Source organism: Tachysurus fulvidraco, chromosome 6 (genome assembly GCF_022655615.1).
Source record: "Tachysurus fulvidraco isolate hzauxx_2018 chromosome 6, HZAU_PFXX_2.0, whole genome shotgun sequence".
NCBI classification, from domain to species: domain Eukaryota; kingdom Metazoa; phylum Chordata; class Actinopteri; order Siluriformes; family Bagridae; genus Tachysurus; species Tachysurus fulvidraco.
Genome location: NC_062523.1, coordinates 20,999,628 through 21,022,372, shown reverse-complemented (window position 1 = coordinate 21,022,372; position 22,745 = coordinate 20,999,628). Strand labels below are relative to the sequence as shown.

At 43.0% G+C, this 22,745-nt stretch overlaps 1 protein-coding gene across 2 annotated transcripts in view; it reads left to right on the top strand.

Moving 5' to 3' along the window:
- igsf3 (immunoglobulin superfamily, member 3) overlaps positions 1 to 22,745 on the top strand; it is a 116,934-nt gene that overhangs the window by 68,665 nt on the left and 25,524 nt on the right. For both annotated transcript variants that reach the window (XM_027155057.2, XM_027155058.2), the window contains exons 3-6: positions 4,098 to 4,517; positions 11,111 to 11,497; positions 14,062 to 14,469; positions 20,770 to 21,177. In XM_027155057.2, the coding sequence (XP_027010858.2) occupies positions 4,098 to 4,517; positions 11,111 to 11,497; positions 14,062 to 14,469; positions 20,770 to 21,177 (1,623 nt within the window). The remainder of the gene's footprint in view (positions 1 to 4,097; positions 4,518 to 11,110; positions 11,498 to 14,061; positions 14,470 to 20,769; positions 21,178 to 22,745) is intronic.

Sequence of the window (22,745 nt, the reverse complement as noted above, 5' to 3'; positions counted from 1 at the left end):
CCTCTGTTTCAAGTTCAAAACAGTTTTGTCTCTGAGTAAAGGAGTGCCTCAGGACAGAAAGTGGTGGGAGTGGGCGAGTTTTGCTTTAATTCAGGCAGTGAGACATCAAACATATGGAACAAAGAAAGGCCACATAGATTAACATTTACATTTATGCCATTTTATAGACGCTCTAATCCAGAGCGACTTACATTTATCTCATTTACTGTATACAGCTGAACAATTAAGGGTTAAGAGCCTTGTGACAGCTTGGTGGCTCTGGGATTTGAACTCACAACCACTGAGCTGCCACATCCCCTACATTAACACACAGTCATGAGATGCTTTAAGTGGACATTTAAGTGTTTATACCACTTAAACATTCATCCTCAGTACTGTAACTGTCTTATACCAGTCTGGGTCAGTGTAGTTTTAATAACAAATTATTCAGATTTTGGTCTTTCTAGTGCCGGCTATTCGTACCTTCCATGTAAACCTTTTTGAAAATTTGTCACGGTTTACAGGTAGGTAGGTACACGATACCTGTAAGTGCAGAAGGGTCAGGCTGGTCAAAATTTCTGCCGGAGCGTAAGTGGGATTTAAAAGCAGTCCATACATGGCTGTAATCAAATGTTGTGAAATAAACCCAAACCAGCTTATATAGGGTTTTATTAAATATCACATGTAAAATGGACCTTCACAAAATTTAGTTGATGTTACAAAAGAAAGAAAGAAAGAAAAGCTGTGTGACGTTGACATACACACCCACTCACAGCCTGACGTGTTGCTCTTATCTCTGAGATTTAGCCTTGGCCACACGGCACCAACGGCCCGCTTCCACTGTGTAGATTGGGGTCACAGAGCAAATGGGAATTGCAGAATGTGGAAGATTGTCATGGAGACAGAGGATCATTTCTAGTGGTGTAATGCGTTCTTTCACCTATGTGCTACATGGGGTTACAGAGAAAACAAATTTCATTTTAAAGCCTGAGAACTGAACCCTAAAGAGTCCCTTTATTCCAACTGGTGGAAAAGCTCACTCAGCTACTATCTTACATGTCTCAGGGTCAGAACACATCTCCTAGACAAACTCCACATCACAAAGCTGTGAGACGAGCAGGTCTATTATGTCTGGAACTAATGAATGGTACTGACCTTGCACAAAACCATGCACGCTGACAAGGTAAGGGGAGAAGAGCTTATGTTTGTCTCATTCTCAGCCCCGGCTTGATCTACTTTGTATTGAATTGAAATGGGATTGTAAGCAATAGCGAGATTTGCTCCAGGGCTTTGATCACTGACATGCTTTTAGGTATACGAGTGATTCTCTATCGAGATAATGTCTTTGGTATATCCCCAGGGCTGTTAGACTCACTAATGTCTTGGCTTGAATGCAGATGGCTTTGCTCTTTGCTGAACTCACTTCCTGGAAGCCTGGCCTGGCAGAGGAAGCCTTAGCATCTCCAGGAGTTGAGAATTTAGACTTTAGTGTTGGCATGGCAACAGCAGGCCATTTCTGCTTGGCACTCGTTGAGAAGTTGTTATGGTAACAAACTCTTCTTTTTTCTGTTTTTTTTTTTTATTATTTATCCCCCTTTGTGTTTGGGTGGAATACTATCTGTGATGGTGGTGATGAGCTACAAGCTCGTGTCCCTGGAGGCTTGTGGAATACCTGAGTAAATGAAGTTTACTGATTTCAGCCATTGCCTTATTTGGATGATATGTTCATCAAGTGTTCTTGGTGTGGGTGGACTGTTGGCTCTGCTGTATTGGAACGAGGAGAATTGTTCTCATCCATGCCCACACATACTCACTTGTACACACAAAACGCCTTCACAGAGGAATGTTTTATGAGGCAATAGCCCTTCACGTCTCCCTAACTCTGCTAACAACAGCGAGGGTGCAGAAGCACGGTGTCCATGATCAGACTCAAATATGTTTTTATATGTTTTTTTGTTTTTTTTTTATTCCTCTCAAGCAAGTTATATGAGAAATGGAGCTTAATTCTCAACCTTTTCAAACATTCATCCTTATATTCCTGAGCTTTCTGAGAATGGTTTCTTTCCACCGAATGCCCGCGTTCTCATTTTTTTTCCAGCAGATACCAGCAGCGTTAAAAGCCTTAACCTCAACCATAGTTTTTCTAGTATTCAATGTGTTCAGGACTCTGACCTTGTTCAACTCAAACCACAAATCATGGCACACATTAATGCTTTAATGCAGTCTGCTATAGACAAGTGGTGAATAAGCATTCTCGGTAGAAGTGAAATCGGCTTCTAGTACACCGGATGAATCCGTAAGGCAAAATCCATGCTTCTGAAATCGAGGCACTGCTTTAAAAGCACTCTAACGCTAACACCACTCTTTATTCTGTCTCTCATTCTCATCTGCTCTTTAAGCTTTTCTATCATCTCAGTCAAGCGTCCATTATTTTAGTGGATATATGTAAAGAGAAAGATCGACTGAAGTGCGTTTGAGCCTCAGACTTCAGCCTCTCTGTGGAATTCTTAAATGGCTTTCTTCATTTCATTGTTATTTCCAGCATGTTTTAAAATGTTCAGTACAAGATCATCCCAGTATATGTTTTTTTTTATTCTGTGACAGACTGTAAAAACACATGTTCTTCCTGTCAGATTATGCAATAAAAATCCTTTAATAATAGACCTGCGATTAAGAAAAATTACTAGGATCTGTTTCATAGGCTCGTGGAGAAAACAGGGTCATGTAAACCGAAATTTTCTTTGTGTAATAGCAGCAATAGTGAAAATGAACATGGCTGGTAAAAGTGAGAGACCTGGAATGATTTTATTATCTAAATCTGGCTTAGTGTGATCTTTGCAGTCTTTCCCTGCTTCTCTATGGTGGATTGTGGCAGTCTTGTTCAGCATTAAATCACTCATTACCTGTCCTTACATAATAAAAGATATGGCTACATGGTTCAATAAAAGCTACTCCGTCACCTATTTATCTGACTTCTCAATTGACTTCTCTGGCAGCTCAGTTCTCAAATCAGAACACCGTATTCATTTTCTCTACCAGCAGCTCTGATAGTGGTTCCAGCAGGACATAAAAGGACGGGTTATTAAAATGTACTCCTTCTAAACCAATATCATTTCTATAGAAACAGCTCATTCATAGGGAGTAGTACCATGCAAGCTCGATATAATGTACAGCTTATAATAAACTGATTTTTGATAAGCTTCTGACTTCTAAAGCTTTGGTTTATTGAACATTTATGGAATGAGTCTCATGTGGTAGTGCATTGGATGGATTGGACAGTAAGCTTTCCAACACAAGAGACTTCTCTGGACAGAGGACACAATTTCTGGTTATTGTTAGAAAGACATATTGTTGACTTCAAGATGAGAAAAATGAGATCGGGAATACAAGTGAAAACAGTCAAATAGTGTGTACAAGTTCAAGTGGTAAAGGCTCTGGGGTTCTTGATTTGAAGGTTAGGGTACAATCCATCGCACCACTAAGCTGGCCCTTGAGCAAGGCCCTCAACCCTCTCTGCTAGAGGTGTGCTGTATCATAGCTGCCCCTGTGCTTCCTCACCTGGGTTATGCAAAGAAATTGTGCTTCTTCTTTTTAATCAGTTCAAAATAACGATCCATTTCTAGGTGGTATAGCACCACTCCAAAGTGTATGAAGTTTCATTACAGATTGTTTGCTGACGCTTGCGCACAGCAGGTTAAGCTCATTCCCATAAGATGAGGACCGAACACGTGGTAATGGATGAATTAGCTTGGAGCTGCCAGGCTTGAGCTGTTACAGCTGACACTAATTGATGTTAGCTGGATGGAAAACGCAGTGGATACTGGAGAGTTAAATAGTATTGAATCGGATTAGAGCACAACACATGACCGCAATTTCGAGGATATTAAGAATGTATTATTAAGAAGAGAAGGGAACAGGGTTGGTCAGCTGAGACCAGAGTGAGAAAGTAAGTAAGGGGTTTTATATTTCTGAGGTGAAGAGCAGTAATAATAACAAGGTTAAGCTCCACTGCTGGAAGAATCCTGATTAAATTTGAAGATGTTTGAGAACATGAGCAAATGATGAGCGTTTATGTGCACGTTTCTAACGTTGCGCCTTTCTCTCCCTTTTCTTTTCAGTGATCCCGGACACTCTGTCTGTCACTTCGACCACTCAGACACTGTCCAAAGTGGAAGGGGACACACTGCTTCTGAGCTGTGAGGTAACACGCCAAACATCTCAGCACACACATGTTGCAGTCGGCTGGTATGTGCGCTCCCTGGACGAGCCGTCTGCCGCGCCTAGGGACCTTGTCACCCTGACGCGGGACATGGTACTGAGGCCGGGTATGTCATACCGCCAGCGTCTGTCCTCCGGAGATGTGCGGCTGGACAAGACTAGCAGCACATCATACCGACTCACCATTTACAGCCTACAGCCCACAGATCAGGGCCAGTATTACTGCGAGGCATCAGAGTGGATCCAGGACCCTGATCGCTCCTGGTATAGCATGACACGCAAGCAGTCTAACAAGACAATGGTCAAAGTTCAGCCCACAGGTAAGAGCCAGGGTGAACAGGTTTGCATCATGAGGATCCCTGCATGGAATTTACTTTGAGTTCTTGCTTAAGATTATTATTATTATTATTATTATTATTATTATTATTATTATTGTATACATCCTCAAAGTAAAGTATTACTTACGTTACTTGATACACAGTTATGTCTTCCAGAGTATTTCAGGGTTGCATAAGATTTCTGATGAATATGACACCTTCCCTAGTTGCACAATCCCCCAAACCTACACACATGCAGTTATACTTCCACTGAAATACACAATAAGGTCCACTTCCCACATAGATCACGGAGGATTTGGAAAAATATCCTATACTGAATTTGTGTTTTGTGGCATAAGCTCATTCAGAATGATTGTGTCCTGCCTAAACACAGCCACAGTGTAGCCGAAACCGTGCGGTACACAGAAGCCATTTCAGGCTTATGTATGCTATGTGCAGATTGCTATCTGAAATTAAGCTCATTACCAGGCTCCTAGGGAGGCAACAGTCAATCCTCTTATCACTGTTACCCGGGGTAGAGTTTATCCCTGGCCTGTGCTCTAGTGGATATTCCCATTTTACTGATGCTGGTTGTGTTTTGAAGATTATAATAGTGTAGATTGTAGTGAAGACTGGCCTGGCTCAGCTCTCTGGAAATCCAACAGCCACACTATCCCAACCAATGTCTGTGGAACGTCTATAATAAATAAACTTCCTATACGCTTTAAAGAGAGAGAGAGAGACAGAGAGAGAGAATTAAACCTTCTTCTTAGACATGCTGTGCAATTCATATATGTGCATAATGACCCTCCAGTACCTCTGGACACAGTTCATTTCAGTTCAGCAAGTTTTCATGTTGGTGTTCAGTTCCCCAGCACCGTAAGACGTCGTGTTATAGTATATGTAGGTGTTCACCGTGCCCGATCTCAAGTCGGTAACTCATTCTCAGAGCTCTGCTGCCCAGCGGCTTGACGGGAATGAAAGGTGACAGCCTACCTCCTCATCAAACACACAGCAGGATGGGATGTCTGGAACACCATGTTATTGGCCACTCGAGACTTGAATCAGGTGGAGCGAGACTGGAGAAGAAAACGGAGTAGAGCAGACCGCACAGATCTCAAAGGCACCTGGTCATGAAGTAGAAACTTGATGGATTCTGTGTCTGCTGGTTTACAGTTGAACATAAAGGGAAGAGAAACAGTGAGACAGTAGATGGAGATGGGGACAAACAGGCTATGGATTGGCCCTCTGTATGGAAAGCTGCTGGCTTGTTTAGCAGTGTCGAGAGGCCGAAGGGTGTCATTTATTTCCTGTCTACTGATGTCCTTGTTTTATGGCAGTCTATAGTCTCATTGCTAATTTTTCACCCTGGAATGATATTTGCAAAGTTCTCCTTCGGAGTCACTGCAAGTAGTAAAATTAGTAATAAATGATTCAGCAAAAATGAAAGATTAAAGCCCACCAGTGTCATATCAGCAGGATCATATCTCCTTCTACATATTGTATAAAATGGGTCAGTCTGGTGTGATCTGGTTCTCACCCAGAAGACGGCAATAAAGGACAAACCTTTATGCTGCATGATGACTGTTTTTAAGCAGTGAATTCATCAGCTAGGTGTGTTTGCTAGCAGACATGCCTATCCCCGAAATCAATCATTAACCGTGGACACCCTTATTTAAGGGTTAAGGGCCTTGCTCAGGGGCCCAGCAGTGTCAGCTTGGCGGACTTGGGATTTGAACTCTCAACTTTGCGACCGGGAGTCCAACACCTTAACCACTAGGCTACCACATCTCCAGGGGTCAGCTGAATTTTGACAGATTATCTTTAAGTTTGCTAGTTGGTGCTTTTCTTTGAAGGTTATGCTTCTACAGTATCTATGCTTATGCACATATGGCATGTGGAATATATCTGTCCAGAAGGAAAGGAGACACTAAAGGCATCTTGGCTCAGCTGCTTAACATCGAGTTAAGACCAGATTGTGTAATTTCATTTTGTTTCTGGTAATCGCACAAGTACAGTATATATAAGTACATACAAAAGAAAGACAAAGAGATACAAAGCAAAATTCTTGGAAGCTCGGTGACACCGGGATGGATTTGAGAGACTTGTCTGTTCTGCTGCATGAGAGCATTTTAATTACCCACTTTCTCTGGCAGCAGACACTGGGGTGTCATTAAGCACTATCAGGATGATGAATAAAAGCTAAGGTCAGTCAGTGAATCTGAAAGATTGAGTTAAGCTTGGTCAAGGTGACGTGAAAAAAGGCAGAGCAGATGTGCTGTGATCACTCTGTATGCCGAGTGAGAGTAATTCTCATTGGAATTACGAACGGCGTCCCCTGAGCCGAGCGCAGATGAAGGAAAACGATTTGTCTTTTAAAGCCTGCTGTAACCAAGTGTCCTTGCAGCAGCTGGGGGTTATAAGGACAGGATGCTTTGTCTGAGCTGGCAGACTGCTAACCTGAGCCAGGACAATGCAGAGGGCAGTTTGTGTCTCTGAATGGCTTCACTGCCAGCAGTGGCTTTTGGGGTGTGTGAGTAGGTTGTTGAGTATTTGTTTTTATTGTGTGTTTCTGCTAATAAATGTGAGCGCACAAAGAAACAAATTATATATGAATGCTCGAATATAAACACAACAGCACACAGAAGGGAGATTTGTCTAGCGCTGAGATTTGTGGTTTCATTTCCCCAAGCAGCAACTTGTATTTATGTACAGCATCCTCACTTTCCTCCGACTCACCACCGCCCGAACGGCTTACTGATGCATGACTCTTTTCCTCTGTTTTCTTTTGATTCTCTTCTTTCTCTTCTTTCAAATTAGAATGTCAGGGTTTTTCCTGTGCGCTCTTCCCTCAGGCATACTGTATCTCCCTCTATTAGATTTTGTGCTCTCTTGTTTCACTCAGCACACATTATACATGACAAAATCAAATCTCCCACAACCGTTCGCCCCAAACATTCAGTAATGAGCCTTATTTTCACTCATTACTCATCTCATATTAATGTGAAATCTTAAAGCATGGCTTTCTTTATGAGGTCAGAGATGAGCTTTTGGAAATCATAAATAGATTTCCCCTGACGTTTAATCACTGGATGCACAAGCAGTTTATACGATGACTGAAAGTTAGCCAGCACCATAGACAAACATGTGGATGAGGAAGAGAGCTGAGCCTAATTTAGACAGGATTGTTTTTACATGGTGACATCAGGGATCTCAAGTTTAGAAGACAGACAAGAGTGACATCTCCAACACAATGCATGGTCAAAATTGTCATTGTTTGTGTCAAACAAGTTGTGAATTTGTTGTAACATTAAAAATAGGAGATCATGACTTACTCGGTGCTCAAAGTGATGCTCGCAGCTCCAGTGGTTTTCTCTGTGGGTGAACGAGGATGATGCTGAACAATTCCACGATCTGCTTTTTTATTTTTTCATTGGTTGTTGCATTAAATCTTACCCAGATACAATAGTGCTATTTACTGATTGGATATTGTGTATCCTCTATTTTTGATTGATTAAGTGTCAGGCTCGACTAAGAACTCCAGGGGAGACGCGCTAGATTCCTGCCCGGTTTACATTCACAGCCTTTTGTAAACGCCCTCATCCAGAATGACGTACATAAGCGCTTAAATCTCTAACATTGATACATTAATGCTGGTTCACTAGGTTACATACTTAAGATACCATGAGTTTAAAACATTTGTTCAAAGATACAATGAAAAAGTGTCAGGTTTTTTTTGTTTGTTTTTGTTTTTTGTTTTTTTTATGCAAAAGATAAGGAAAGAAGTGCTAGTTGAAGTGTTTCCTGAATAAGTAGGTCTTGAACCGCCACTTGAAAATAGCCAGTGACTCAGCTGTCCGGACCTCTAGGGGAAGTTCATTCCACCACCTTGGTGCCAGAACAGAGAAGAGTCTTGTAGTATACTTGCCTCTTACCCTGAGAGATGGTGGAACCAGTCGAGCAGTGCTGGTAGATCGGAGGGTGCAGTGCGAGGAATGATGAGGGCTTTGAGGTAAGAGGCAGCTGGTCCATTTTTGGCTTTGGCATCAGTGGCTTTGGCCAGCATCAGTGTTTTGAATCGGATGCGTGCAGCTACCGGAAGCCAGTGGAGGGATCGCAGCAGCGGGGTGGTATGCGAGAACTTTGGCAGGTTGAAAACAAGCCGGGCAGCTGCATTTTGGATCATTTGCAGAGGACGGATTGCGTTCATAGGTAGACCTGCCAGCAGTGCATTGCAGTAATCCAGTCTAGAAATGACAAGAGACTGAACAGGTACCTGAGCAGCCTGTGTGGACAAAAATGGACGGTTCCGTAGAGACAGCGATGTGGACTGATACTACTCAGACCAAATTAGGTTCTAGTTTGATTTGCTTCTTTGATATTTAAGCTTGCTGCTTCAGTTATATATTCACGTCCTGAATCACTAACAGATTAATGCTTTGAAAGAGTCTCTCAATAGCTTAGTTCATACACTAAAAAAAAAGGAATACATGGTCATTCATGTTTAAGAAAATCTGTTAAGTATAGTTTGTGTAAAGTAGTACGTTTCTTAACAAAACCTGATTTCTTTGCTATACTAAACCGAATATAAACACGTTTGTAACGATTAGATTGAACGATTTAGAGCGAACGTGATCAGATTGTATAGTATTACCGTAAACCAGTTGCATTGGGATAATCTCATGAGGATATTGGCTCTGACCGAATCTATAACTCTAGTATAGTAGTCTTTTGAATTAAGCAATTACATCATTTATTGTTGGCTCAATTCTCAGCTCTGCGTTCTGTTATTCAGAGCTTTAAGCATTCCCAAAATCATACCGAAGCTAAGAAAACTAATTGTGTTAATGTGATTCAATTCAATCACTTGGAACCGATGTAGACATTTCAATTAATTCAATTCATTGAAGAGAAAGAATAAACTGAACCGGAACAGTGCGATCCTAAAGGCTGATTAAAGAGGCTGCTATGATACGAGCTATAAATATAAACCCACTTTATATTCACAGACGCTACAATATCGTGCAATGTTTACTTTTGATCATTTTAACAATAGATGAATAAAAAAAAAACAATCACAAATGATTCAACACGAACATATCAAATCGACAAATATGTAATCATAGAGTGACTCGTGCAAGACGTAGCGTTTTTTTTCCTCCCGAGTTAATTTAATTACTGTCCGAGTGTGAGCGTTTTATCATGGATAAGGCTTTACACTCATTAATTGCACAAGAGCCGTCAGATGACCTCTTTGGACTGATTAATAAGGAACAAGAGGCTTGTGAGGCTCACTCACAGAAGGGTACTGTACTCCACGGGTGTCATTTATCTTTACTTCCTGCGTGCTCCAGCATGACGCACGTACATATGAGTCATGTATATGATTCGCTCTGTCACCCATTAGCGACGATACAAACACTGCACATTATAATGGATAGAAGGTGACACCGTACTCAGTCGTTTGATATGCTGTCCATATCCAGCAGCTATCTCTAACCCTGCTGTGGGTGTGTATTATAACCATTATCTCTTTTAAACCGTAATGTAGCACGAACATGACAGGGTAACAAAAAAGATCCCAGCAAAGCTTTGTGCTTTGATCTGGAACGCCTTCATTAGGCAGCTGTATTTGGAGTTTTAAAGAGACTGGAGCTTAACAGGCTCTAATATGCAATGATTAGCCAGCAGATATAGCTCGCTGAGCGGAGACACCGACAGAATCCTGATCTGAACTTCATCTCCCAGTACTGCCCTTCTGTTATTTAAAACCCAGCCTGCTGTGGATCTCTCTACTATATATACGCTATGCTTTATTAAAATGCATGATGTATGGCGTATATGGCTCAAAATCACTCTTTCGTCAGTTTCCTGTTCATTTTGTTATTCCCTTTTCTCATTTCTTGCCTCATCTCATGCTCTACACCCCGAATCAGCCCTCCTCTCCAATCCCCCAGTCCCCCATCCGCCTGTTCTTTCTTCATCCTTCCTGTAATGAATGATTTCTGTGCTCAGCTCTGTGTTTCCCTGTACTCTTATAAATGTTCATGTCGGACTGCTGCAGGCTAGCGACATCCTAATAGAGCAACGGCATGCTGAAGCGCAGAAACGCCAACAGCTACGGATTTTTGACGTCACGCGAGTCCTTTGATTTGTCCTGTCCAACATGCATTTATTTTTGAGAGTGTAATACAGGAGAGACAGGAAGCAAGTCCAACATTGGCATGTAAACTTTTCATTACATTTCACTCCATCAGAACGAGTGCTACATGGCCAAGAGCTTTGAACTCACACTTTAATACAGTTCTTGTGAAGTCTGATTCAAGTTGTGTGTAATTACAGCTTGGGGCGATCAGCACCGAACGAGTGCGTCGAAGTGGAAAATACACTGTTTTGGCGAGGAGGAAGCACAGCATGCCGTGTGGAAAATTAATTGTATAAATAAGTTCACTTTTATGGCAACTTTGCCCATGCAGATGGAGTCTCAATTGTCTTTTCTGTGAAACTGATTGATGGTGCAAAGGCAAGTAGTCTAAAACCTTCGCCTTAGTACTATAAACCCTCATCTGAAAACTTTCTGTCTTTCTCTCTTTCAGATCAGGACTTTAGTATCCAAGTGACAACAGATCGCCGGGCCTACACGGCAGGTGAGCCGCTGGAGCTCCGCTGCACCATAGATGCTCAGAATGTTGCTGAGCGTTACTTCTCGGTGTCGTGGGTCTTCAGCAGCTCGTCTATAGCCGTGGTGGGGCCCAGCGCTGTGCCCCTGCTGGGGACAAACTATGTGAAGCGTGAGGCCACTGGCCTTATGACCGTTCGTAAAGAGAGTCCAGCTATCCACCTACTCAAACTGCAGCGCCTGCTTCCTGAGGATGCTGGGAAATACATCTGCAGAGTGACTGAGAAAGAGAAGACGCCCACCGGAGAGTTCATCGATCGAAGCAAGCGCTCCCGTAATGTTCAGATCACTGTGACTCCCCTGAGTGAGTATTTTTTTTCTCATTGATGGTCCCTTTAGGCAGGTGAAATTCCTAAGCACTGCTTTTTTCTCCCACTGAAGTAGGTAGTATTGTATTCTTAAACTAACTAGACAGTAAAGAGATGAAGCGGCCCTGCAATAAATTCAGTAATATTGTGGGCAGCGGGCCATTAGAGCTGTGTCATCCCTTTTGTCCAAGCAGATTTTTGTAACACTCTACAAAGGCCATTGAGGGGGGGTTTGTTTACTCAGATCCACAAATCTTGAGTTTAGGCTCTCTCGTATCACCTCCATTCGCCACCCTGGAGAGTAATGAAGGTGGAAAAGTAGAATAATGCCTTGTCTGAACTCCTTAGCCTTTTTAGGCACTGTAAAATACCCCTTAATGGGAAATAAAGTATGGTGCCCGTGCATATATTCGTTTTTATCGCTCGTGCTGAAGGTGTGCTGCAAACGTAAGATAGGGTTTGTTTGAAGGAAGAACTGTTCGAAGACTGTTCGAAGTGTGAATAAAAAGTGAAAGGAGCAAAGATGGCCTCTTTAGCAACTTAAAGGCAAACGTGAACAACCCCTGAAACATTATAGACATTAAACGTTATAGTCTGTATTCTTATATTGAAGTAGGTGTTCAGTGAATTGAGGGTAAATTTGTTGGTTCTAAGGACTATTGCTATGCTCTATTGGCTTCTCTATGTAGAGATGAAGAGACAGCTAAATCCCAGTAGTATCCTATCAGCAGGCATTCCAAAGGCCAACGTGGAACCGTTGTCGAATGTTGAAGCCCCGCTTTAACAAAGCAGGACCAGCTGGGATGAGACATGAAGCAGGTGTAGAGGATTTGACCACCATATCCGTCCCCTCTAGCTCTACCAGAGCATTAGCTCCAGGATTGAGGCTGCAGTCCAGCAGAGCATATCCTCTTCCCTTCCTCATTAATACTGCACACAGCCATGCTCACACACCAAGGGGCCCAAAGCAGCCATGTCAGTACACACCACACTGGCCCCAGCTGCAGTTTTAAACGTGCATTTATTCGGGTGACAGAAAGTGGAATCCTCAGCCTCTCTCCCCAGAGATCTGCTTAAAGCAGCCATAAACAAGGAAAGCATAGCAGAAGTAAATACATTATGTCCAGTGACCCAAGCACACACCCTTCTATATCCCGGTGCTTCTCGACTCATGTAATACAGAGGCAGGAGGGAGATTCTGTGGATGTGTTCCTAAGAGATCGTCTTTATTAGAGTAATTTGTTTGGCTTTGTCCCCCAGGAGCTTTTCTGCAATATATGCAGGCTTTATGAGACCATTAGAGCGATAACAACAGCCTGGGGCTGCTGCATACACACAACAATTGTCTATATTTCTTCCTTTCCTTCTTGGTTTTATTGTTTATTATGTTTGTTTTGTCTTTATCTCCATCTCAATTGCTCTCGCTGTTTTATTCAGATACACACACACACACACACACACGCACACACACACACATGCAGACAGTTTGACTGCTTTTCTGCCCTTTCTGTCCTGTTCTTCATCAGTTCCCATGTCTGGTCTTCATGTTGTGCATTGAGGCAATGTGTGTCAGGCCTGCCAGCACACCAAAGCCACAGAAACCCTGCTGACAAATTGGGCCTGATGGAGGGTCTGGTTTTCAGTCAGATAAGAAGCAGCTGCAGCGGTGGCAGGAATCTCAAACACACTGAGGCTGAGAAAACATGGTGAGAAAATCAGTAAGCACCAGGCAGACAGTGGAGAGGAAGAGACAAAGATGAAACTGCTCACGCACTCGCTGATTTAACAGCTTCTTTTCTTATGGCTCACGTAGCTCCAGATAAGAAGCGGAGCAAAGGTGAATATGCTGGGAGATCAGAACGCAGACGTGCAACCTCACACATTCATTTTAGACAGACTAAAATCAGCCTCCTCCTGTATTTAAGAGCGTGGGCTGGGCTGGTAGTAGTGGCACAGTATGCTGCTTGGTGATTTGTTCTGCCATGTTAGAGAAAAGTTTCTGCCCAAGGGAAGATCAGCTCTGTAGTAGCACAAGAGAAAAATCGTGCCCCTTCAAAGTCTCTTTTTTTTTTCTTTCTTTCTTTCTTTTTTTTCTATCTTCTTTGATTGTAAAGAGGATGTGGTGGTGTGTAAAAATCCCTGTCGAAAACACCGGGGACCTGCTTTGATCCACACTGTGCTTGCAAGATCCTCCACTGAGCTTTCTGATCCAGAGACAGTCCCCAAACTCCTGTCAGTCTACATCCACTAACCATTGTACAATAAAGCAGGACCCAGCTGGAGAGTCTGCAAGGGCAACGCACATAATCAGCCACCATCATGAGCTCCTCTCTATCTCAGATCGTTCATGAGCAAGCAGTTAGAATCTGATTAACCAAGCAAGGAAGATTGCCTTTTAAATCTGTAACAAGGATCACTATTAGTCTATATCACAGGACATATCGACTGTTGACTAGTAAGGCAAGATGACGTTTTTTAGTGCACGCTCGAAGATCCTCACCGGTGCAAACTAAATGTTGATTTCTTTTGCATCATCTCTCTTTCTCTCTCTCTCTTTTAGGCAGTAACATTAGCATGTCACTGACCAGCAGTTCCTCCGAGGTGTTGGAGGGAGAGAACATCCACTTGACATGCTCAGTGCATTCCACAGTCGGAGCGCTGTCCGTCGTCTGGCAGTGGACAGACAAGAATGGCAGCGCCCCTGCTGTTGACCTGGCATCGGTGGACCGCTATGGCACCGTACAGCCTGGATCCAGTTACCTGGAGCGGCACAGCTACGGGGAGGTCCACGCGGAACGGATCCGATCGGACACCTTCACCCTCTCCCTGTACAATGCCTTCACCACAGACGAGGGGGAGTACCGCTGCAGTGCCACCGAGTGGATACAAAGCGGCAGTGCGTCAGACTGGGAGTGGCAGCAGATCGGAGACAACACAGCTACCACTGCCATATCAGTGAGATCTGTCGGTAAGAAAACATCAGAGCCGTTCGAATTCCTGTACTCTATACTGTTGAAACTGACGATAACACTAATGCTGGGTTGTAATGGTGATAGCAGATCTCGTTTTAGTACTAAAACACATGGGCATAGAAACTGTCAGAGAATTTGAAATGGGCTTCTATTCATTCGTGACACTGTGCCTTGAAAAAGCGTATTACAAGCTACCTAATGGATAGAAAAGCCTTTCTTTGCTCTATCGGAGCTCTTATGAATAGGTCCGCTATAAAATGGACTACACACACACATTTGTATCAGTGTATCACACTTGTATCAGTATCCTTGTGAAGAGCTTCTATTGATATAATGATTAAGGAAGCATCCACCTGAATCCAATCCTCATAGTAAAAGCTGCCGATTTTGAAGGAAAACTATTAAGAACTTTATCTTTTAGGAACTAAAGCAAATTTACACACAGTTGTCTTCAAAAGTGTCAGCTAGTCCTGTCCTTGTTTCCTTGTTGGTCCTCAGTAATAACACCGTACAGTATGTCCGACACAAACGGTGTGAGTCCTGTAGGAGCTACATGTTTCAGCACTAGAGAGCATTTCTTCAGGAGCAGCAGTGTGTCGTTGTTTAAGACCTGCTTATGTTATTATACCATGTTCATAATTTCACTGGCTTCTCTTTACATCGACATCCAATTTGTTACAGCATATACATCATCTTTTTCTTGCTCACATATGATTGTGGGGACAGCAGATGCTCATGACTCATCTTTATGTCCCGCATTACACAGAAGACAGAAGACAGATGTGATAGCGGCATAATTGGCAAAAAAAAAAAAAAATAATACATTTGCTCTTCAAGTACTTGGATATTGTTCCAGTATTTTTGTGTGTTGTGTTGTGTTGGTTGTGTGGCAGAGGTTTAACATGCACTACAGTGGTGCTTAGTGTGTTGTGTTGTGTAGTGATGGTTGTGTGGCAGAGGTTTAACATGCACTACAGTGGTGCTGAGTGTGTGTGTGTTGTGTTGGTTGTGTGGCAGAGGTTTAACATGCACTACAGTGGTGCTGAGTGTTGTGTTGTGTTGTGTTGGTTGTGTGGCAGAGGTTTAACATGTGCTACAGTGGTGCCGAGTGTTGTGTGTGTTGTGTTGGTTGTCTGGCAGAGGTTTAACATGCACTACAGTGGTGCTGAGTGTGTGTGTTGTGTTGGTTGTGTGGCAGAGGTTTAACATGCACTACAGTGGTGCTGAGTGTTGTGTTGTGTAGTGTTGGTTGTGTGGCAGAGGTTTAACATGCGCTACAGTGGTGCTGAGTGTGTGTGTGTGTTGTGTTGGTTGTGTGGCAGAGGTTTGACATGCGCTACAGTGGTGCTGAGTGTGTGTGTGTGTGTGTGTGTGTGTGTGTGTGTGTGTTGTGTCGTGTGGCAGAGGTTTAACATGCGCTACAGTGGTGCTGAGTGTGTGTTGTGTTGTGTTGTGTTTGTGTGGCAGAGGTTTAACATGCACTACAGTGGTGCTGAGTGTGTGTTGTGTTGTGTTGTGTTTGTGTGGCAGAGGTTTAACATGCACTACAGTGGTGCTGAGTGTGTGTGTGTGTTGTGTTGTGTTGGTTGTGTGGCAGAGGTTTAACATGCACTACAGTGGTGCTGAGTGTGTGTGTGTTGTGTTGTGTGGCAGAGGTTTAACATGCGCTACAGTGGTGCTGAGTGTGTGTGTGTGTTGTGTTGTGTTTGTGTGGCAGAGGTTTAACATGCACTACAGTGGTGCTGAGTGTGTGTGTGTGTGTGTTGTGTTGTGTGGCAGAGGTTTAACATGCACTACAGTGGTGCTGAGTGTGTGTGTGTGTGTTGTGTTGTGTGGCAGAGGTTTAACATGCGCTACAGTGTTGCTGAGTGTGTGTGTGTGTTGTGTTGTGTGGCAGAGGTTTAACATGCACTACAGTGGTGCTGAGTGTGTGTGTTGTGTTGTGTGGCAGAGGTTTAACATGCGCTACAGTGGTGCTGAGTGTGTGTTGTGTTGTGTTGTGTTTGTGTGGCAGAGGTTTAACATGCACTACAGTGGTGCTGAGTGTGTGTTGTGTTGTGTTGGTTGTGTGGCAGAGGTTTAACATGCGCTACAGTGGTGCTGAGTGTGTGTGTTGTGTTGTGTGGCAGAGGTTTAACATGCGCTACAGTGGTGCTGAGTGTTGTGTGTGTTGTGTTGGTTGTGTGGCAGAGGTTTAACATGCGCTACAGTGGTGCTGAGTGTGTGTGTGTGTGTTGTGTTGTTTGTGTGGCAGAGGTTTAACATGCACTACAGTGAGCTGCTATGCTGCGTGATGTAGACACATTTCTGGGCAATTAGCCTGTATAAAAAAAATCCAGAAGGTCTTTTCACACTTGCTATAATTCCCCCTGCTTCACTGAAACCCTCCATAAACAGAACCCTGGATTTTTGTTTTAGTTTTTTTCCCTCCATGTTTAACACTGCTTCCACTTTACCTGGGCTTAACAGTTAATCCTGGCTGTTTATAATCTGCACTTTCAAACTGTACGTTCCTCATAACAATGTTTTCCCTTCAGTGAGAAAAAAATAACACAAGCAGAAGAATACGAAAGAAAGAAAAGGCCGAGTCATTTTTTATATCGATATGTATTTGAATTCCTTTGAAGCATAGAGAGACTTGTGTTCACTTGTACAGTAGTACATTGTTTACATCACAAGACATCCGCTGATATCCAGCCAACGGTCGAGTTTCACAAACTGCCTTCCAGTTTGTCCTGAACAGACTTTTCTGAACAAATACCATTTACACGCGTGAGGTTTCTCTGACCGTACGAAGCACGAGATACGAGGCAGTTTCTCATTGTGTAGCTAATCATCTATCTACATGCAACACAACATCCTTTGGTCTGTACATACTCTGCACCACGATGTAGAAGCCGTGCTAATCCAGCTTCTGTATCAGACGTGTGAAACCTTCCTCTACCGGGTTAAATGAGTGTAGAACGATAATAACTCGGGGTTGAACGCAGTGTGAAAAACTCGATAGAGAACTCCTGATTAAAGTTATGTTGATCACCTGGAGATGCAGTGGGTTCAGTGCTTGCTCACATTGACACGGTATTCATTTCAAATAGTGAGACTTCAGGCATTCAGCAGCATGAATAATTCATCAGTAAACAGAAAGCTTTGCCGTACATCTACAGCGTTTTAGTTCTTTTTTTTTTTTTTTTTTTTTTCAAAAATCCGATCCGATCGATCTAAACAAAGTTGTACGATCTTATTTGTTCTGCCAAAATCGTTCCTCTAACGTATTTGACTTGATGAACCGAACTGACATCTAAATGAATAATGGAGCAGTCTGTGGAAGAATGGTGACATAAACACAGCGACAGGAGGAAAAGAGCTTCAGGAGAGCACGGCTTTGAGGAGCTGACATTAAAAGACACACAGAGGTCACGTTAGCGAGGCGCTCGCCGCACCTGACAGTCAGTCTGGGAGCTTTAAATCTTTGTGCTGTTGTTTGGGGGCAAACGTGCGCCACACGGTTCTGTCTCCGGAATAAGAAAACACACGCACAGAGACAGTTAAACTCTTTCTTTGGTTAAAATTGAGATTATCATTAATGCGTCGTGAATGCGCTCATGAATTTCGTGAAAAAATATATGGGACTGGTGTAAGACAAGGACTTGCACAATGGGTACAGAATCCAGTTTTCAGTATAAAGTCTTCGCTGTATTTTTATTCTCAACTCATTCTTTTGTCTCCTGTAAGTGAAAACTCTGGAAAACTTAAAGCTTAGGGAAAATGTTGCATGAGTAGGCAGACAAAATTAATAGACGATATAGTCTCATTATTGTGCATTATTACATTTTTTATTGGTGGAAATGAATGTTTTTCCTGTTTATGTTTTTGGTTTAGTTACACACACACACACACACACACACACACACACACACACACACACACACACACGGCCCTATTGGATAGATCTGCTGTGTCACTGTGTGTAATGAACAAACATTCAGCTTTCCCGTCCTGCAGCTGGGTTCCTCTTGCTGGAAATGAAGACTTTTTTATTTTTTATTATTATTATTTTTTTTTTTTACTCTCAGTATTCTGCAGTGAAGGACGGCGGCGACAAGGAGCCATTTATTAGCATGAAAGAGCAGCTAGCAGAGCTAAGCTCAAATCGACTAATCCACCCTGACATGAAGGATATGCAGTAAAAATGAGAGAAGAATGCTGGAGTTCATCAACATTCTCTCTCTGTTCTGTTTCTCTCTGCCTGCCTGTCTCTGTCCTCTCTACCCTTCTCTGTCTTGCTTACAATTCATCTCCCGGAAATTCCCGTCGTTCTCTTCTGATCTCTGATCTGAAACTCCTCAGTCACTCTGTTCATCCATCAGCGTCGACGTTTCGCGTCCCGCTCTTTAATCCTGGCCTCCGATTCTGATCTCTTTACCTTTAGCGTCTCACTTTTTCCTTCAATACAGACTGTCAGCTGTTTGTTATCTGTATTCTCAATTCTGATTGGTCGCAAAATGCTTTATTTTGACATCCAGCAGCTCTGTAAATCCCTCTGCGGGAGCACGCTCGTTCTACTAAAATTATGATTTCTATAGTAACAAGTCGGCATTAGATTCTGATTAATACATGTGTAGTTGATTGTTGAATTTTTCTCAGATTATATAGGATTTTTTAAGGCTTTTTCATTGTCACTGTTAAAGTGAGAGGGATGTTGCTGAAGTCCGCCTTTTTTTTTTTTTCTTCTTTTTTTTCTTTTTTTAAAGGAACATCAAATAAAAACCGACATGTTTTGATCGTATTTAATATAAGAGAGAAGTAATTAGAGGCTTGTAAGGGAAAGAGAACGGCTGATTATAGCTGCTGAAATACAAATTATAACAGGAACTCATTTCAAGGATTTAAGGTAACAATAAACGGATAAAACAACATATGATGCGCCTTTCTTTAATATATAATAATAAGTTGTTAGGGTTAGATAATTGTTCTGGTACAAGAGAAATAAAAGTCTATGTGTGTGTGTGTGTGTGTGTGTGCGTGCGTGCGTGCGTGCGTGCGTGCGTGCGTGCGTGCGTGCGTGCGTGCGTGAGTGCGTGCGTGCGTGCGTGCGTGCGTGCGTGCGTGCGTGCGTGCGTGCGTGTGTGTGTGAGTGAATATAGATTACTGTAACTTTGGATTTCAGCCTTCTTTTTTTTTTTCTTCCTCCACAGCATTTCTCAGAATAACAAGCACTGATGAGAGACGATAATAGAAATCAGTCGGCTTGTAGTTATCAGTCGGCTTCAAGCAAACTAGATCACAATCAGTTCCCAGTTGTGTTTAGGAGGGTGCTTTTTTTTTTGTGTGTGTGTGTGTAACCCATTAAGCTTGCTAAGGTCAGACTGAAAAGTCTAGCTTGTTTATGCTGCAGTCCTTTCACAAACAGTCGCTATAATCACAAGACCTGGATCTTTTCTAAACGAGTGTGACTTGCCTCATACACAGGATTCCGAGGCTTTTAAAGAACAGAGACAGAGCCTTGTGGCAGCTGTTCACCACCAAGCCCAGTGCTGACATGCGAGAGCAGCCAAATGGCATCGTGCCCTGTTTTGGGAAACCATTCAAGCTTGTTCTCTCTTCTGCATCTTCAAGAGGGGAAAATGAGCAGCCTGGGCATTCCTCTTTAATGAGGACTCTTCCCATATCTGAAACCGCTCACAGTAGAAGACAGTTAAACCGGCACACGGAAACGGGCATCTGGGTCGTCATCTACACTCCCTCTAGAGCATGAGTAGACATGTCCGTGTCAGAGACTCGACCTGTTGACCAGCGTTTATATTAACAATCATATAGACCAGAAGTGGACATGAAGGGTAATAAGTGGAAGCTCCACACTGTGTTGTTAATAAGACTAGACTACAGTGTCAGAGCAAATGAATCCGCAACTGTGGAACTGAATCATCCTCTGTTCAAATTCTTGTGCAAACCACAAGCCAGTCAGCATTCTATTGCCAAAGCAATACTACACCAAATACATTACATTTATAAAATAGAAACAATTGTATTACACTTGAGTGATGTCTGTTCGGTCCTAACCTGGACTGGTCTTTTCCTACCTGTGGGAATTTCAGCATTTGGACTAGTTAATATGAAAATAACCCGGTTTACATGGAATGTAAGAAAATGTGCTTCCACAAAGAGACATACTGTAACCCATCCGTATATACGTATAGTCTTTATAATTCTGACTCTGTTAAATGAGTATCCCTGTGATGATGACATCTTCCAGCTAAATAGTTACAATGTGTTTTGTGTTTTCTTTCCTTTGCCAGAATCGTCTTTCTTTGTGTCTGCCTCATCACGCACTCCCAGCGTGACCTTCGGTGACTCCTTCGACCTGCAGTGCATTGTGAAATCCCGTCAGAGCCCTGGCATCCCTGCCTCCGTGACGTGGCGCTTCCAGCCGTCCGAGGGTGCCAGCGAGCTGCGAGACGTGGTGACGTTCACGCGTGACGGCACGCTGCAGTGGGGCGAGCAGACTCTGGGTCTCGGTACACGCACCTCGGTGGACCGGACACGCAACAACACCAACTTCCGTCTCAGCGTCACCCGAGCTGGGCGCAAAGAATCTGGGACGTACCAGTGCGCCGCCATCTTGTACCGCAGAAATTACGACGGCACTTGGAAGATCATCGCTAACCGCACTTCTAACCTGCTGGGCATCAACGTACTGCAGCCAGGTTTGTTGCTTTCTGATGGTTCTGCTGCTAGGAGAAGGGGGTGATTGCCAAAGTGATGTGTATTCATTTGGCACATCTTTAGAATGAGACAGGGTTAATAGGTACGCGTGTGTGTGTGTGTGTGTGTGTGTGTGTGTGTGTGTGTGTGTGTGTGTGTGTGTGTGTGTGTGTGTGTGTGTGTGTGTGTGTGTGTGTGTGTGTGTGTGTGTGTGGGCAAAGGCTAGTTCTCGTAATGGCTGCAAGTTGAAGAAGAATTGGCTGCTCATGTCTTCCCCTTCCTCTAACCCCACTGAGGATAGCAATTAGAGGGGACAGAGAAGGGAAAGAGAGTGATTAGAGGGAAAGAAGAGCTCGTTATACACAAATTCTAGGCACTCTCACAAACCACTGCACATAGACTCACATGGCATATTTATGCACTACAAGATGCTGTTTTCCCTCCAGCAGATGCTGTGACTGACCTACATCGTGATCTAGTGTACAGTAGTGCGGGGCAGTCATGATGCACTTTTGTAAAAATTTCCGCTCCTATTCCATATTTTTAGAACATGGACCGAGCTTAATAGTTAAACAAGTCGCTGTTTACATATCACACTGGCCAGCCACTTTAATGAGAACACCTCTGCTCATTCACACAGTTATCTAGTCAGCCAGTCATTTGGCTGTAGTGTTATAATGCGGAAGGTCGTGCAGATACAGGTCATGATTTTTCACTCGTGTTCACATCAAATGTCAGAATAAAGAAAAAGTGTGATATCTGTGACGTTAACCGTGGCATGGTTGTGGCTGTGAGACAGGCAGGTCTAAGGATTTGAGAAATTGCTGCTCTCCCGGCATTTTCACACACAGCAGTCTCTAGGGTTTACACCGAATGGTGCAAAAACCAATTAATAAATAAATAAAAATCCCAGTAAGCAGCAGTTCTGCAGGCTGAAACGGCTCGTTGAAAAAGAGGTCAGAGTAAAATGGCCAGACTGGTACGAGATGTCTGAAGTAAATCAGATGCTCCTGTTTATAGACCAAAATCTTAGAACACACAACATGCTGAACCTGGAGGCTACATGTAAACATTGGGATGGGATTGATGTGAGCATAAACTGGAGCTCTTGGCCTGTAATCTGCATATGCTAATTGCATTGCACTGCTAATTTAACTTTTTCTTTTCTTTTCTCAAATGTGGCTCTCCCTTTTTTTTTTTTTCCTGGCAGAAGAGAAGTTTGTTTGTAAAAGATTGATAATCATGTACGAAGCGATTTTTAAGCCAAATCTTTTCACTAATTTTCCCCCAAAGCTGCATGTACTCAGAATTCAGGAAAAGCAGCCAGCGAGTGCACAGTGTGTGTGATAACGTCGTCAAGACTGCTGAAAAAAACCTCCCAGGTGGCTCTGTTGTGAAGCTGTGAGAATGCAGTGTGTGCAAAATTGTCTTTAAAGCATACTTTAAGGATCTATACTGTAAAAAAAAAAAAAAAATCTGGTCAAAATTTTTCACACTTATTTGCATTAGGCAAGGCAAGTTTATTTGTATAGCGCATTTCATACACAGAGGTCATTCAAAGTGCTTTACA